Here is a 16,737-nt window from a genome sequence, read left to right on the forward strand (position 1 = left end):
TTTTTTTTTTTTTTTTTTTTTTTTTTTTCCTGGTGAAAGTCTCCTAGCCTTCTGGTAGAAAGTAGAGCACATATCAGCGAGAACTCAATACTGAAGATCTCTTCTGCCTTTGGTATAGCTTTTCTTTACTGAAGACCACTTGTACATCTAAGTGTGCAGAACCCCTCCTCTCTTCACCAGTATGTATGAGTAGGTGTTTCAGAATGCATTAAATCTGTAGACATTTAATATTCCACAGCCCACAGCTACAGATTTGCCGCTTGGTACGTGTATTCAGACTGTGTTTATGCATGGTCTTCTGGCTTGTATAGTCAAAGATAGGTCAGAGTCTACAGTTAACTGTCAGCATTTAAAATACAGAAGCTTTAAAAGCTTAATTTACTTGCTTGCTGGAGAAGTTTCTTTGACTTGGAACAGGACCTGCACTCGGATGCCCAACACCAGGTGGTGTAGCCTAGCCTGTTTCCAGATAGTTGGGTAGTGCCCTTGCCATCAAAGTTGTTTCAATAATTTGCTTTTAAACTCTCCTGTATGTGCTCTCTTACTTTGTTCCAGCAGATACTTTTAATGTGGAGAGACTAACTTTGATCTAGGACTCTAAGTGTCCACTGAATGATTGCCCTGGTGATCAGTTATTGTGAGGTCCCTGACTCACGGTTTTTAATTCAAAAAAACAAAATACCTTTGTGAAGTATTTTCAAGTTTTTAAAAGTTAGTAAAATTACTGAACAGGGTAAAAATGGGAGGGAAAACAATACTAAAAAGGGAAAACATTAATGTCTTAATGTTAGACTTGTAATCCCTCAGGTCTTTCACAGACTGAATACAGATTGCAATTTATTCACATTCATTGCCCAAGCACACCAGCAAAAGAGCTCACACAAGCAAGTATCTCAGATGTTTTGTATATATATTCTATACAACCTGGCTGAGTGATTTGGGAGAAAAAGAAAAATCCTTGTTTCTTTCCAATGTTAGCGTTTTCTCCATTTATGTGCAGGTTGTTTTCTCTAGTCCTACAACTTCTGGATATTGTATTTGAGACCCAGATCCTGAACTTTATATAGTCAGTGTTATTCCAGTAAAAAGATATAGTATTGTTTTTATGTGTAGAGTTAACTGTATTTGTGTCTAGAGCATGAAGACCTAGCTGTATAAAATCATCAGCTGAGGTGATTCCTGTGAGCAGAGGTTTCCAGGCGTTTCAGTGAAACATCAGGTGTTCCGTTTTCATTTCCGTTTCATTCTTTCTCTTGCTCCACTTTTATCCGCTATCCTTCATTTTATGGTGAACAGTAATTATCTTAGAATTCTTTTATACCAGTTCAGATAGCTGCACAGTACCTTTGGTGCACAACATAATTACTGCATGCTTTAAAGATTAGTTCAGATTTATAACTTCCGCATTTTAATTGAGCCCTGTATAATAGTTTCATTCATTAAACTCTTCAGGCAATTAGGGAGGGCTGTTAGATTTACCATTTAATAAAAGATCTGGTAATAATAGAGTTGGTCTCACCATGTGCTACTTCAGGCTACAGTTGTTATCTTTGTTTTGTTTGGAGGAATGTAAAAGGTGATGCTTAACTTGAAAGTAATAGCTGAAGATTCAGAAGGATACTTTTTTTTTTAAGGGTAGCTGTCAGGAATCTTGCAGTACTTGCTCTTTTTTGCATGGGAGAAACAATGAACAGCATTTACAGTTCTCTGGTGCTCTGTGCATTTGCAGTATGCTTAATTTAGGGTAGTGAAGCTTGATAACAAAGCTGATAGTACTGTAGCAACCATATCAAGAAATAAATTGTGTTTTACATCTGGTAAAAAAGGTTCATCTGAGCGTGAATTGGGATATTTGTGCTTTATGCAGATTACACAAAATATGTTTTGTTCTTCCTGAGGCTATTTATAGTTCCATAGACCTGGCACGTGTTTCATGTTAATTGTCTGTGACTAGTTCACAGTATGGTGGTGTTCGGTTGTTTTTTTTCCTCATGCAAACAATGTCTAGGTAGACAAAAGCCATGTTACTTGAAATTTATAAAGACTGAATGCTGTTTCATGCAGGTGTGTTGGTTGTTATTTTTTAATGGTATCTCCCAGTTATTGAAAAGATCTGCACAGTGTGTGTTTTGAATGTCTGATATTATGTACACACACTTCTGAAAGTACTTTCACCACTCACTCATGCACAATAAAACCTCAGTGATTTTTTTTTTTTTTTCTTAATTAAACATTTTGGCTATGTGAAGAATGGTAAAGATGGCAATAGCAGAAGAACAGATTCTACTGGAAGACTTAAGGCTATCTCTAACTTAATTACAAATAGCTTTTAGTTTCATTTATCAGCCAGGGTGAATTAGGTCCTGTAGAAAAGATTAATTACTATAGTGCTCTTTAACAAAAGTTGGTGACTTAATGGTGGTACTTCAGTTTGTCCCCTTGCTGCATGCTGCACTGGTTAGGCATGCACAGCCATGCTGCAGTTCTACAACTGCCTGAAGCTCATGTAAGATTGTTACTAGGGGATCCCACTCCTCTTTCCTCATTTTTGTTGTGGGCAGTGGCAATTCTGTCAGTTTTGCTTGCTGGTTCATCTGGGACTACTCTGTTTTTACGGTTGATTTTTTTTCAGCCAGATTATCGAAATGAGTTGACTTGTGATAGTATCGGTGTAGGCAGGGCAGTTTGGAGTGTGAATCACCCAAACCCACATTTTTATATTAGAAAGATCAGTTTAAGCTGATCATGAAGTTTAGGTTATGTTATTGCATTCTAAAGTTGTAGTAACACAATTTTTTCAAGCTGATGTAAATTTCATTTAAGGGGCAGATCTGACCCTGTACGGGTTCTGACATTCATATGTGAAGGTTGAGTTTCAGCCAATTTTGTCTCCAGAGCCAGTTTACTGCATGACAGTGTGAGCGCTAGAGATAAAAAGGAACAAAGGAGGGAGGGCTGGACTGTTCTTCTTGTGACACTGTGGTGTTATGCCAGATTAAAGTGTAGGCACAGATGAAGACAGTTTCAGGTGTGTTGTGAAAATTGGGAGGGGGACGACTTGTCTTTTACAAAGGTTCCACTGATCTAATGGATGGGCAGACATCTTGCTGTTCAATCCATGTGTAGTGCTAGGTCCTGAATAACAGGCTCTGAAACAAAGATGAACCTCACAACCAAATGTTATCCATTATTAGAATCTGCTAACTAGTAAAATCTGTATTACCATTAGCGCTTATTATTAGTATCAGATCATTAACGAAATATGTATGTTCATTAGTGAAAGATGTAGTTTAGACAAAATATAGTCAAGAGTCAGGATGAAATGTCATGAGAATGTATCCAGGTTTCCTTGTATGGCCTTGTTAAAGGCTGAGAACCCAAGTGTTTGACCTTGTTGGAAACTCCCTTGGTTCTCCCCCCTGCACCCCTGAGCTCTGGCCAGGCCTTGGGTGGAATCTAACAAGAGGATGAAACCAGATGTTTCCACTCAAAACAAAGGTGCCGGTCATTTTGACTTGCTGATTTTTTGGTATATAAGGCTGGACCCTCTTGCAGCGACTTTGGATGCCTCAGCTACAGATGAATGCATCACGTAGGACTTCTCACTTGCAGGGAAAGGTACTCCAAATCCTTGCTGCAACCAGGGCTCCCCTGGATCTGGATGTTGGTAACGTATGTAAGTGGTGATCTATCTTTCTTAATCACTATTCTCCCCATCATGTAGTAATGATGAGGTGCGTTACCTTGCTTATTCTTGTTTTCTGTAATTTATGTAGTAATAATTAAGGATACTATTTCGTATTTTTCTCACTGGTTATTTTCTGTGTTACTTGGTTATTAAAATAAGCCTACGCTTTTCACTCTGGTGTCTGAGTTTAATTGGCATCCTAGATCAGCAAAACACCATATTTCTTGTGATTGCCTCATCCTATAATAAAGGAAAGGGTATGTTTTGGATATTGAACAAATGTTTAGTACTTGCCATGTCTATACCTTGGGCAGAGAATGCCTGCCTATAAATGAAAGTGTATCTTGCATTGTGTGTCCTGTCAGGGTTGTGGTTGTCATGCTGACAGAAAAATTTCGGTAAAGGAGGGTGTATTTCAGTGAGTTCTGGAAGGACTTTTGGAAGCAGTTTAAAATTACACTGTCAGTAGTTTACTTTGACTGTCAGAATGTAAATCTATACCTTTCCAGATGCCATCTAAACCCATCAGTCTTGAGCTACCGGTGGAGGTGGTGAATTTTGTACTAGTACATTTAAGAAGTGCTTGTTTCCTTGATTGTGCTGTGGGAGGTGTTAGCACAGCAGAGGAGCAAAATGAAGACCAGAGTGGTAACTTAAACACCCATAGAATGGTTTGCTGGAGGTGGTCCTTTGATATCACAGGTGACTGTGCAACATGAATTACATGTTGTAAAGATATATCTTTAATGTTTCTGAATTTTATTGTAGTGCATGCTTCAGTTGCATTCTGTAGATCAACAAGGTCAATCCTTCATTATTGATGATCATTTTGGAATGAATTTGTAGTTAATGGTAGCTTGTGGCTGCCTTCTGGAGGATGGACTGAGGGATAATATGACAAGGATTGAACATGACATCATAATGAATCATGGCACGTACTGGTGCCAACTGAGCTTGCAGTTGTGGGAAGTAGATTAAGTCTAGAGCAACAAACATTTGTTGTTTTTCAAAACAAGCTAGGACTCAGATGGCTAAAACCACATTTTCTTTTACAGCCAGTTCCAAAAATAATCTGTTCACTGATGCTTCAGTATGGCCACTTTCAAATTCAGCTCTCCAGGTTAGAGTTTTCCAGGGGGAAATTTGATATTCAAGCTTGTATGCGTTCCATATGATAAATCACTCAAGGCCCACATTTGCTATAAAGATTAAAGGTAATATTAAGCATGCTGTTCTTAAACATGGATTTCACATTGAAACATAAATTTTTGCATTAGCTTTCAGTTGCTCTGTTTGTATTCTCATCTCTTAACAGGTTTCATCACAGACCAACAAGTTTTTCTTGTTTTGCTCACTTAGTATAGGAAAGAAAATGATTGCTTAAAAACAGACTGTATTTTATTTATTATTATATTAAATTTTAATTTGTATGTGAACTAACATAATACAGGACACAAAAAAAATTCCTCTTTTTTTCTATATTAAAAGCTTTATTCTTAAAGTTCTATGCAGACTGCAAGAGACTTTTTTTTTTAAGTAAACATAATCATCTGAAAAGCAAAGCAGGAAAATACAAAACTTTCTCTCTTTGAAGTCAGTGTCAAAACTTTGAACTTCACTAGAATTAATATTTACAACATGAAATCCTAAGAGAATCTGTTGCACAAAAAAAAAGCAGAATGCTTCTGGAGTATTTCCGTTTTGGGGGAGGAGAGGTGATTTAAATTGTGGAACTAACAAAGTAAAATGTCTTAAGCTCTAAGCAGTAAAATTTGTACTAAATGATAATGATGAGAACAAATAAAATTTTATAAATCCAAAGCAAGAGCCTGCAGAAAGGTGTCGAGAGAAGCCTTTAAAATAAGCTTGTTTATATTGTACCTAATATAAAATAGCTCGAGTCTCTTTGGTGAAAGGCAAAACATCAGGATCCCATATAGCTTCTAGTGACAAAACACAAACGAAGGGTTTTTTTCTTATTTTTCATGGCCTTTGTTCAATGTACAGCAATAAATGCCTGTACCTGTTGCAGCTTCTAAAAGACAATAACTTAGGTTTCTGTGGTCTTAGAGTTGATAGTTTAGTAGTATTCAATCTGTTTTAAAGATATAAAAATTTCTAGAACTCCTGCTTCAATTCCATTTTAAACTTTTCTTTTTCAGCTCAGAAGATAAAATAACTGTCCATTTCATAAATCGTGATGGTGACAAGCTAACAGCCAAAGGAAAACCTGGGGATTCACTGCTGGATGTTGTTGTTGATAATAATCTAGACATAGATGGTTTTGGTAAGTAGATTCACTGTATTCAGTGTCTAGAAATTGAGTTACCATTTTATTCATAAGTATTTATAGAATCACAGAATCATTTAGGTTGGAAAAGGCCTTTAAGATCATTGAGTCCACCTGTAAATGAACATTTGTGAATTTATAAAATCTAGCTGTACTTTATTTGGATTTTCTCCCTTTTTATTTTATTCCTCGTGCAGGTGCATAGAGTATTTTGGGTCAAGTTCTAAAAAATTAGTTGGGGTGAACCTTGCTTGAATGTTAAAGGAGAGGAATGTGTACAGAGTGCTGTGAAGGTGGAATCTTAAAAGATGCCACCTGCAGACTTTTCTGAGCCAATAGGTTCTGGAGTCAATGCAAAACTGGTGTATTTCTTAAAATCTCTGGTTACTTTTGTAGTGCCATACTGTCTCTATTACCAGGTTTCTTTGCAGCACAAATTGCTGTAGTATTTGAGTGCTCAGTGAAAGAAACAACCAAATCCACATCACTTGGCAGGGAAGAGAGCAAAAGGTTTAATTCTTGTTAAAGGACTGGGGTAAAGGAGACCTAGTGAAATTGTAATTTGGTACAAGTTCTGTTTAAAATCAAAATAGGAGGAAGTTCTAACACCTGTATTCCTTAAAACTTCTGCACTTCCCATAGTTCTATTGAAGTTGGATTCTGGACATTGAAGGCCATGTTATTGGAGAGTGGCACTTAAGTACCTCAGTACAGGTATTTACATGAACATGAGCTTAAGAATTAATAGTACAAACTAAAGTAGGAAGTGAAAATACAATTTTTGTGAGTGTAGCATCGAGCAATTGGAGAAAACAAGTAGGCTAGTGTAGCACAGTTTGAAATCTGAGGTGTGTTTTATTTAAGTGCAAATCTCACTGTTAGTCATAAAAATCTTTAAGATTTTTAAATCTCAGACTTCAGTCTGAGAGAGCTCTTATGTCTAGAGTTGCATACAACTGGGGAAGAAGAATTGTCTTGTGAACATCTGTAATGCATTGTGATAACTAGCTTTATGTATCACTTATTAAATGTGTCATATAGACTTAAGGCTAGTCTGCTTCTATTTTCCAGTAAATATTCTCTGAGTTTGTGTAAATACCAGCCATGTTAAAGCATTGTGGTAAAGTGGGGAAAAAATAATAAATAATGCTGTCAATAAACAGAAGCCAAACTAAAAATTGTGGATGCTGTAACAATCTTTAATTATAACATATGCCAGTCCCATTTCAATAATCATTTGTTAATGAAACATCATACTAGGACAGAGGAATAATGCAGTATAAATAATGTGCAAATGTATGCTCTGTGTTTAGGAAAAAAAGTGATGAGGAAAAAATGTAAAATGTAAGTCTTACCTATTTACTTCTATCACTAGGGGGCATCCCATGTGCAGTAATAATAGAAATAGCTTTGTATAGAGACTTAGAAAACTGTCGAATGATTCAGCTGCACTCAGTTTGTTTGCTACTGCTAGCTTTACAGTTGCAAATAGGCTGCTCAGTGTTTTTTCTTTCTCCCCTCACCTCCCCCACATTAAAATGCTTAAACCACTGATATGACAAATTTTACATTATTTGGCACTTTAAATAAAGTCTGATTTTTATTTTTTTTTTCACATGCATTTTTATGTACTTGAAGACATATTTTAAAAAATCAAGTCTTCTAATACTGTGTCATGCTCACTTTGAATATATGCTGTTGATACCATTACTACATTTAACAGCGCGGTGCTTTCTGTATGGTTCCTGTGGTCTGATGATGAATCCCATTGTTTCATTTCATAACAGTGGTTATACATGCTTTGCTTCCTCTGTTTCCTTATGAGTACAAGGTGATGTGGTCACAATGCTCTTGGTTTTGCTTTCCCTGGAAATGAGTAAATAAATGAAACTTGACTAATGTATTACCTGCTTCTCTCAACAATTTAAATCAGAGGTGGGGGTTTGTGTGCCCCAACCCCAGTCTCCATGCAAGTATGAAGAGTTCAGTGCTCTCCTCATCTTGAAGTTGCATGTTTTGTTTCCAACAAAGTGGAGAACTCTGTGCCAGGCCTATACTGTGGCAGAGACAAATTTGTTAGTGCTCAAACTTTTACAGTCCTCTGGTGACCTAATTGCTTGAGCAGGTAGATGTGGTTGATGCTTGTTCTTTTCAACCCTTGCAAATTATTAGATCCTTGGCTTGAGCTGGATCGCCTAGTAATACATGTAGGCCTATGACACAGAGAAGACCCTCTCTCTCTCTAGCCTGACTACCTTTGTTGCTGCGAATTAGTGGTTTTTTTTGAGTGAGAAGAAATATGAAGTATAAAATCCCTCCTTCCTGTACTTCTGAAGAATTTTTTATATAACAGGTTTCTTCTGTTGAACTTCTTGAGAAAACCAACTCAAAACCATGGGAAAGAGGGATAGAAAGATCAAACTTGGAAATAAATTTGGTAGTGTTGACTGACAGCATTGTTTAGCTTTTACATTCTTACAGTAGAAAACTTTTCTCTCTTTAAATGGTAGAAAGGGAATTAAGTATTTTAACTGTAGCATTCAAGTAAATCTTAATGTTGTAGGAACTGTAGCAATGCTATTGACAGTTGAATGCAGAGTAGATATATGAATGTGGAAATATATGAAACATTAATTTTTCTAATCAAAAGATACTGCGTGTATTAAACAAGCACATTATAAAGGATTTCTTCTTAATCTTCCGCTGTAATTTGAAACTTTGATTTTCTGTTAACTTGATTTCTTTTTTTCTTTAGGTGCGTGTGAAGGAACGCTAGCCTGTTCCACTTGTCATTTAATCTTTGAAGACCACATATTTGAGAAACTAGATGCAATTACTGATGAAGAGATGGACATGCTGGACCTGGCATATGGCCTCACAGAAACGTAAGGCAATAGAACACTTCACTACATCAAAAGAACAGAAAGAAGGATTTGCTGTCCAGTATTCTTAGAATGCCTTAATCGGCTTTTAATGAATACCCTAGATTCTGTTACAGAAATGGGACTGCCAAGTTTAAATGTTGTTTATCTGAATTCATATTAAAAAGATGTCAGTATTGGTTTTGTAATTGAAGAGTGGTGCTTGCCAATACTGCTCTTCAGAGGTGTCTGATGCAGAAGTGTCAGATACTGGAGTGACCAAAAACTCAGTTCCTTCAACAAAAACTGCTGGTGCTCTTGTGTGTGAATCTTCTTGTTCTTGTTTCCCTTCCCTTCTGGTTTCTGTCTCCATTAGTCTGAAGCTAGTTAATAGATTTTATGAGTGTGTTTACATTAGTATTTTAGTTTTGGTCAGATCTTTTTTTCACAGAATCATAGAAGGGTTGAGGTTGGAGGGGGAACCTCTTGAGGTCAGCTGGTCAAGCCCGCTGCCCAGGCAGGGCCACCTAGAGCCCATGCCCAGGATCATGTCCAGATGGCTTTTGAATATCTCCAGGGATGGAGACGCCACCACCTCTCTGGTATTTATATATGTTGATAAGCTCCTCCCCTGAGCCTTCTCTAGGATAAAGTGTCCCACATGAGTGTCCCCACTTTTTGTGCTTTGACTGATGTCAGAGTGCTCTTGTTGCACACAAGCCCTTTTGGGTAAAACCAGTCCTAAAGGGTGCTCTAACTGCTAATAGGCATTTCAGTGCATAGGATTAGACTGGTGATAGAGTCTAAAGTACCCGCTGTGCTACATCTCCCTCACGATCACACCCCTTGTAATTAGGGTGTCACACCCTCATCACAGACCCATTCCTAGTGAGTTGCGCTACTTGCTAGTGTAGATGTAGCCTTTATCATAGAACATAACCACATGAAGGGTAGGCAGCTATGCCTTACAAGGTTTCATAAGCCCTTTTCTTCATGCTTCAGTGGAACTGCTTGTTGAAGTTTTTGAGCATCTTTCTGATTAAGTCAGAGTGCTATACACCTGGCCTGTGTAATGCATAGGGGGTTTTATGTCTCTGAAAAGAAGTACTCTGAATTAACACGCTTGTCTCCTTGTACTAGTAATGAGAATCCTGTACTAATCATTTCTACATGAGGGTACGCTGTTTCTTGCTTCAGCCAAATCTTAACTTTTCTGGGAGGTTGTGAAGGCAAAGAAGTCAAGGATAGAGAAACTTTCTTTTGTTTTATCCCTTTTCCCATCTCGCAAAAACCTTTTCACTTTTGAAAAAATCATAAGCCTGTTAAGTGTGAATTTGCTTCAGTCTCACCATTAACCATAATTCTCCTAAGAGAATTTTACTTTTTGTGTTCTGGGCTGAACCAATTCCTAGATATATCTGGAGGCCAATGATCTTATAAAAACCCTTTTCATTGGCTATCTTTTAATTAAAGGTTTAAAGCAAGTAGTTTTTACTGAAGAGCTGGAAAATGGTAGAAAACCAGAGCTCTCTGTTTAAATATTTCTATTTTCTCTCAAAGTTCTTCAGACCAAATTAAGTTTTAGACCCTCTGAAGACACTTACTACTTCTGTCAGGTTTTTGTAACATTGTGTGTTCTCCTATGGCCAGGATCTTTCATATGTGTGAGAGGGTGACTTTTCTGGATGGTAGTTTTAGTGCTTGATATTTGCTGTAGGTTACCTGGTCTCCTGTGCTGATATAAACTTGCATAATGGGGTTGCACTACTATGTTCTGTCATAAATGTAAGGATAAAATCTTTTTCTTGTCAGTGGCTCTCTGTATTTGGGAATGCTTCAGCTAGCAGCTGCCATGAAAGCTCATGGGGTTTTTTTTAAATGAAAAACTAATTAGAAAAATTAAATTTGTTTTGATTAACTGTAGAACTAGGGATTATGAAAAGTAGTAAGATAGGTGGGATGCAAACCCTGGCAAGTTTAAATATTTGAAAAGAATACCTAATTAAAAAATAAGCTGAGAAACAGCTTGCTAAAAAGCAGAAAAATATTTTTGTTTCTAACCTATCAGAAGCAGGAGACTTGTCTGTATGAAGAACCAGTGGGTGATGTAGAAGGTGTACTTAAAATATAAATAACATAAAAGCAAAGGGGTTTTTTTTGCATTGTTGTCTCTACAGATGTTACAGGATATCCATGCACTGGAAGGTTTCTTTGTGGAGGGCTTCCTGGAGTATCTGTATCAAACTGATGTGTCCATAGAAGTAGTATTATAGCAAATAAGTAAAATGAATAGAAACAAATGGTAATGACTAGATAGCATTCACACAGGAATAGGAATTCAATATGACATTTTTGAACTACTGTCTATGAGGCTTAATTAGTTGGTTTAAAACTACTTCCACATCAAAGTAACGGAAGGTAGCGACCCAACTTTTAAAATGAGATCATAGGAACTGGAGAACAGTGAGTCTGATTCCATACTGGACATGTTAATCGTGTCTACGGGTTGCTGCTTTTTTACAGTTTCTACTACTGGGTAATGGTAAGGAAAGAATTCAGCGGAGCTTTTGTAGAGGAATGTAACAGATATGAGAGCTCTTCAGATGAGTCACTGAGCATGAAGAAAGATCTTAGAGTTCATGTAGTTCATTTAGGTCCAGAAATCCTTTACTAAGTTTTGAGTTGCAATGGGATAAGAGCAAAAGCCCTGTAAAGGATAAGTAACTGGTTAAAAACCAAACATTTCTCTTTTAATGAGGTAGAAGTATTTGACTGTCTGGTAAGAGTATGATCTAAAAGTGATTGGTGCTGGGTTTTACGTAGTGAGTGCATTTGTGAAAGACTTGGGAAAAGAGAATGAAGAGTAAGGCTTGTGCATAGTGCTGTTAGTGCAGTAAAACTGAAAACTGTCAGTGAAGACATGCACAAGGATTTTGTGCCATTGGGTGATAGGAAACAAAGTTTGGTGTTAAAAGGTGAAGATAAATGCATATGGAGAAGTGGTTTTGGTGTTCAGAAAAAAAACAACTAACTAAACCAAACCAAAACCAACAACAACAAGAAAAACCCTGCCAAAAAAAAAAACAAAACCAAAACCAAAACAAAGCAACCTTCAAACCCCCAGAACCTCAAAGGTAAATGGAACGTTGGCAATACTTGATAGGAACAGGTAGAAAACCAGAAAATATCATTACATGACAAAATGGGGATTCACTATATCTTGTGCAGCTCTGACTTCCGGTTTTGTTGGGTTTTCTCTTTTATAGTAATAGAATGAGAGCAAATAAAGGGAAGGCCGGTAGAAGTGGTTAAAGGGAAGATGGCTTTTATGTGGGGATTGACTAAATCATTGGGGGGGGTGGAGTGGGTGTCAAAGCTTCTTCAGTTTTAAGGGAGGGGGAATCTGTTTAGATATATATAAAATTGTAAATGCTGTGGAATTATTTGAATAGGAGAAGATAGTCTATTTCTCACAGTGTTACTTAGTGCTGCCTGGTTTTTTTGTACTGCTGTGTAGCAGGCTCAAAACAAAGGGCAATGTTATACATGTGAAGTGAATCCATTGCTGCCCTGCAGAGTACATAAGCAGTTGGTATTGGTCTTTAGTGAAAAACAGACGCTTCAGTAAAATCAAGCCTTATGGACAATGCTAAATGTAAATATCAGAAATTGCATCTGTAACAGATTTCATATATATTCTATGGATGCATATTCATGAGATTAAATCTTCTGGTAATGTATGTATTTATACATACATTTGAATTTGATGTCTGCAGTCATTTACATAGAATTATTACTTTTGGGTATAGTACTGAATTGAGAGCTTTAACAGCAGTTGATCACTACATGCTTGAAAGAATTCTGTATAGATATTAATGTAGTACATTTTTTTTATAATCTCTGCCTATGTTCCTATACTGATTAAATAATTCAACTGCTGCTACAGAACATTGCCCATCCTTACTGATACTAGTATTCTATACTTAAGTATCAAGGTGTGGACACTGAATTAAAGATATTCCAGCAATAAAAGTGACTTGTGATGTCTGCAGAATTTCGTTGTGGTGTTAATTTTTTTAATTGCTCACATACAACACTTTTTCATGATGAATGATGCGTAGAAAACCAAAGGATTGCATCTCCTCAGGTGCCATGAGTATTTTATCCTTCTCCCTGTGCTTCCTGTATTTTCATTCTAACCTTTCTTAGAATTAAGACCCAAATCATGAGTTGTTCAGTTTGAAAACATTGGACCCTGGATGGGTTATGCTATGCTTTTCCTGAAGATTTTTTTCAGATTCATTGCCTTTGTCTCTTCAGAGATGTCCCTTGGGAGATCAAGTGTTATTCCCTGCACTTGACTGAACTATTAGTGACCCACCAAAAATGGAAGGGTCACCATTACTATACGTTGTCTCAGCAATTAGGATGTTCTCAGTGTACAACTCTCCAATGTACTGAACTCTGTTATTTAATGTAAATCATGAATATTGCCAGATATATCTTTGCATTGATACATGCAGTTCATTATTGGTCTTGATTAAGACCATGCACAAGAGTTGCTGTTTCCAGATCATAATGTGTTTGGGAAGGTTGAATGTTGGAGGCATAAGGGGGTAAATGCTGTGAAATAGATGATTGGATAAACTAATGACAATGTCGTATTTCCCTACAGATCACGTTTAGGCTGCCAAATCTGCTTGAAGAAGTCAATGGATGATATGACTGTTCGAGTACCAGAAGCTGTTGCTGATGCTAGACAATCAGTAGATATGAGTAAAAACTCCTAAAAGAAAGTATCTTGGGGGTTTTAAAGAAGTCTAATTATTTTTATAACTTATTTTTAAATGTGTAATTAAATATGGAAACTTACATAATTGTGAGTTATTTTATATGACTATCAATATTAGATTAATGCTATTTTAATTTTCTTTATAGAACCTCCTATATTTTTACGCTTAAAATGCAATAATACTTCTTACAAGTGATCATCGGATTATAAACATTAGCAGGTGTACTATGGATTTCATATAACATTATTCTGCCAAAACTTTCAATGACATTTGAGAACTTGATCACTTCTACAAGACTTCTAAAAAAGCCTGAGCATTTCTAGGTTTCAGATCTGGTGTATGAGAGAACAAAACTTGTCAGACTGCTTGGGGTCTTTTTAAAGTGTTGTTATTAAAAAAAGTATGCTTGGAACTAATTCACATTCTCAGTAAATACCATACTTCCTCAGCAAATAGTGGATTTCCAGACTAGGGTTTTGCCAAACTTTGTCACATCTTGTTAAGATTCCAAATTTTATCTTGCAAAAATAGTGTTAAAACCATTAAATCTAGGGGCTGATACAGAATGTTAGCACCTGCAGCTTTACTGTTGCAGTGCATCTCTGTTGCCCAAATGAGAAGTCAATAAACCTCAACTGTACTTACGTTTGACTACACCACAAACATGGGGATATACACGTGGCTTAGATAGTAAAGCCTGGGAGCTGTCTAATAGCAGAGTGTAACCACTGGAGGTAACTGTAAATTCTTGCTGTTCTCTGAAGATGGCTGAGTTGGGATTGAAGAGGGCAATGTTTGCCAACATAAGATTTGTTCTGAAATCTTTATCCTTCTTTCAGTTTTGAGCTTGTACAGAAGCTCATCAGTTCAGAACATCATCAGTCTGATGTTAGCTAGGGCATTCAGCTTAAAGAGATTCCCAGATTCTGGGCCTTGTTTTCAGGATCACTTCAGTAATGGCTGATATGAAATGGCCAAGTATATTCCATAATGATGGACTAGGTTCATCAGAAGGGATAGGGAGACCCCCATGGTGGCATAGCATCTGGACTGATGATCAAGAGCTTTCAGGTGGATCTTGTTTTAGTCTTTCTAAAGTAGACCAAAATAAAATGAAGTCTCTGAGAGTCTTATTCTCTCCAGTTTTTGTTGCCTAAATACTTAAATGAAATGATTGTCACCAATACAGTAGTTGTTACCCTTATAAGGTTATTTTATAATATTTTGAGTGTATTTACATAACATGTTTGTTTACATTTGAATGATCTAATGCATTCATTAATGCCTTATTTGAACTGGTGACAGTGACATCTAGACCTCTTTTCCTGCATTATATTTATGGGAGGAAAAACACACTTTTTCCAGTGTTTAATATTGGGATTTTTTGAGCTTTATAACAGAAGTTGTCCCCCTTTTTGTTATAAAAAGAAATGTTTTCTAGAACTGTATGGAAAATAGATTTAGTTCAGATTCTTTGATTTTCCTCTCTGAGTAGCACTTACTTTGTTTTCTGGTTGCTTTGGACTTTCCCCTAAAACAAGATACACTTCATGTGGTCTGCTCAGAACGTAATCATACAGGGCTCTTGGAATACAATTCCTATCTCATCTAATCCAAAATATGACTTCAAAGTTGAAATTTCCTGGCTTTTTGAAAGACAAAGAGAGCAAGGTCGGGGAGAAGGATGGAAATTGAAGACACATTCCGAAGATACTGCTGTCTTCTTCTCCAACTGCCGTGGCTCTAACCATAATTTAGAAGTTACCCTCCCACAATCAGGCACTAAGGTAAATCAGTTCTCACTTTGTATTGCTTTTGTCCTAGGTTCATTTATATACAGTAATTATTTTTAAATCTTGAACTTCTTTTAACGTGAGACACAGCTCTAGCTTCCAATAGAGGAAACTCAGGTCATAACCAGATGTACTGTGCATTTCTACATCAGAAAGAACTCTGAGGTTTCAGTATAGCTGTGGGATTTAGGGGTAGATCTTGGTTTGTGTTGGGTTTTGGGGTTTTCTTGGGTTTTGTTGTGTTTTTTTGTTGTTTGTTTTTACGTAAAGCACCAGTCACTACTTGTGGGAATCTTGAAGCTCTTAACACTGTTAAACAAATGTGAAACAGCTCTCATGCAACAGTTCTTTCTAAGCCAAGGTTGTTACATTGTGCATTTCCTGTGACAGCTTATTACAAAGACTTTGACTCTCCTATAGTGTGCTTGTGGAAGGAATTATTTAGCACAGCACAGCAAAAAAGGACACTTCAAAGTTCATTTTGAATTCTAGAGGTATCCCATATTGCATGCAAATGGAAATCTCAGAAAGCAAAGGAACTAACATGTAATCCCCAAAATGCACAGCTCAGAGATACCTGTTTCGTTATTGTCAAAATGATTTGCAAATAAATCTTATTTTATACCACTTTGTGATACATCTTGTATTGATTTTTCTTCCCTTTTTTTCCAAGCCATTGAATCTATTCCTGGGTATAAAATGGAACTTAACAGTTAATGATGCAGATTCAAGTGTAAGTATGGATTGTTGTGCAATGGCACACAATTAAAGCATCAGAACTAGTTAAATATATATTTTCTTTGTCCGAATAAAGATTAAAGGTAACTCACTTTTCTAAAAGCATTTCCTTTCTCTGTTAAAACATGGGGTCGGGGGAACTCTGGTCTCTCTCTCCTGAAAAAGAATGAGAAAATCAGAACTGACTTTATTCACTTTGCTTCTAAACTTTAGATTATAACGTGTGCTTACAGTCTGGGGCATAAAGAGTCTTATTTCACAACCACTGGGTGGGGTGGAGGGGAGGTGCTGCCTTCTGATTCCTTGGGTTAAAAAGGTCCTTTGGTTTTGCTTGGTTTTGAGAGGCAGCCAGACCAAAACCATCCTCTGGCAAAAGAAAAGGTGGTGTAGTCCCTTCTGCCTTTCTGTGTGTGGGAGCTTGTCTGGCTCTAGTCTTGTCCTTTCCCTTCCACCCCCTCAAACTCCCGTTGGGTTCGGGGTCCTACTGTCTTCTCTTCTGGATGAGGGAAGCTGACTGCAAGAGCCAGCAGTCCCCATCTCTGTTTCTGTGACATTTTGTGTCTGTGTTTGTGTG

The 16,737-nt window shown here is 37.0% G+C and overlaps 1 protein-coding gene across 1 annotated transcript in view; it reads left to right on the top strand.

Moving 5' to 3' along the window:
* Positions 1 to 16,060, top strand: part of FDX1 (ferredoxin 1) — a 16,739-nt gene extending 679 nt beyond the window's left edge. The window contains exons 2-5 of the mRNA XM_026857507.1: positions 2,880 to 3,012; positions 5,851 to 5,975; positions 8,734 to 8,863; positions 13,515 to 16,060. Coding sequence (XP_026713308.1) covers positions 2,880 to 3,012; positions 5,851 to 5,975; positions 8,734 to 8,863; positions 13,515 to 13,629 — 503 coding nt within the window. The 3' untranslated portion in view covers positions 13,630 to 16,060. The remainder of the gene's footprint in view (positions 1 to 2,879; positions 3,013 to 5,850; positions 5,976 to 8,733; positions 8,864 to 13,514) is intronic.
* Positions 16,061 to 16,737: the final 677 nt, after the last annotated feature.

This window comes from Athene cunicularia (genome assembly GCF_003259725.1).
Source record: "Athene cunicularia isolate RWA chromosome 1 unlocalized genomic scaffold, athCun1 chr1_part1, whole genome shotgun sequence".
NCBI classification, from domain to species: Eukaryota; Metazoa; Chordata; class Aves; order Strigiformes; family Strigidae; genus Athene; species Athene cunicularia.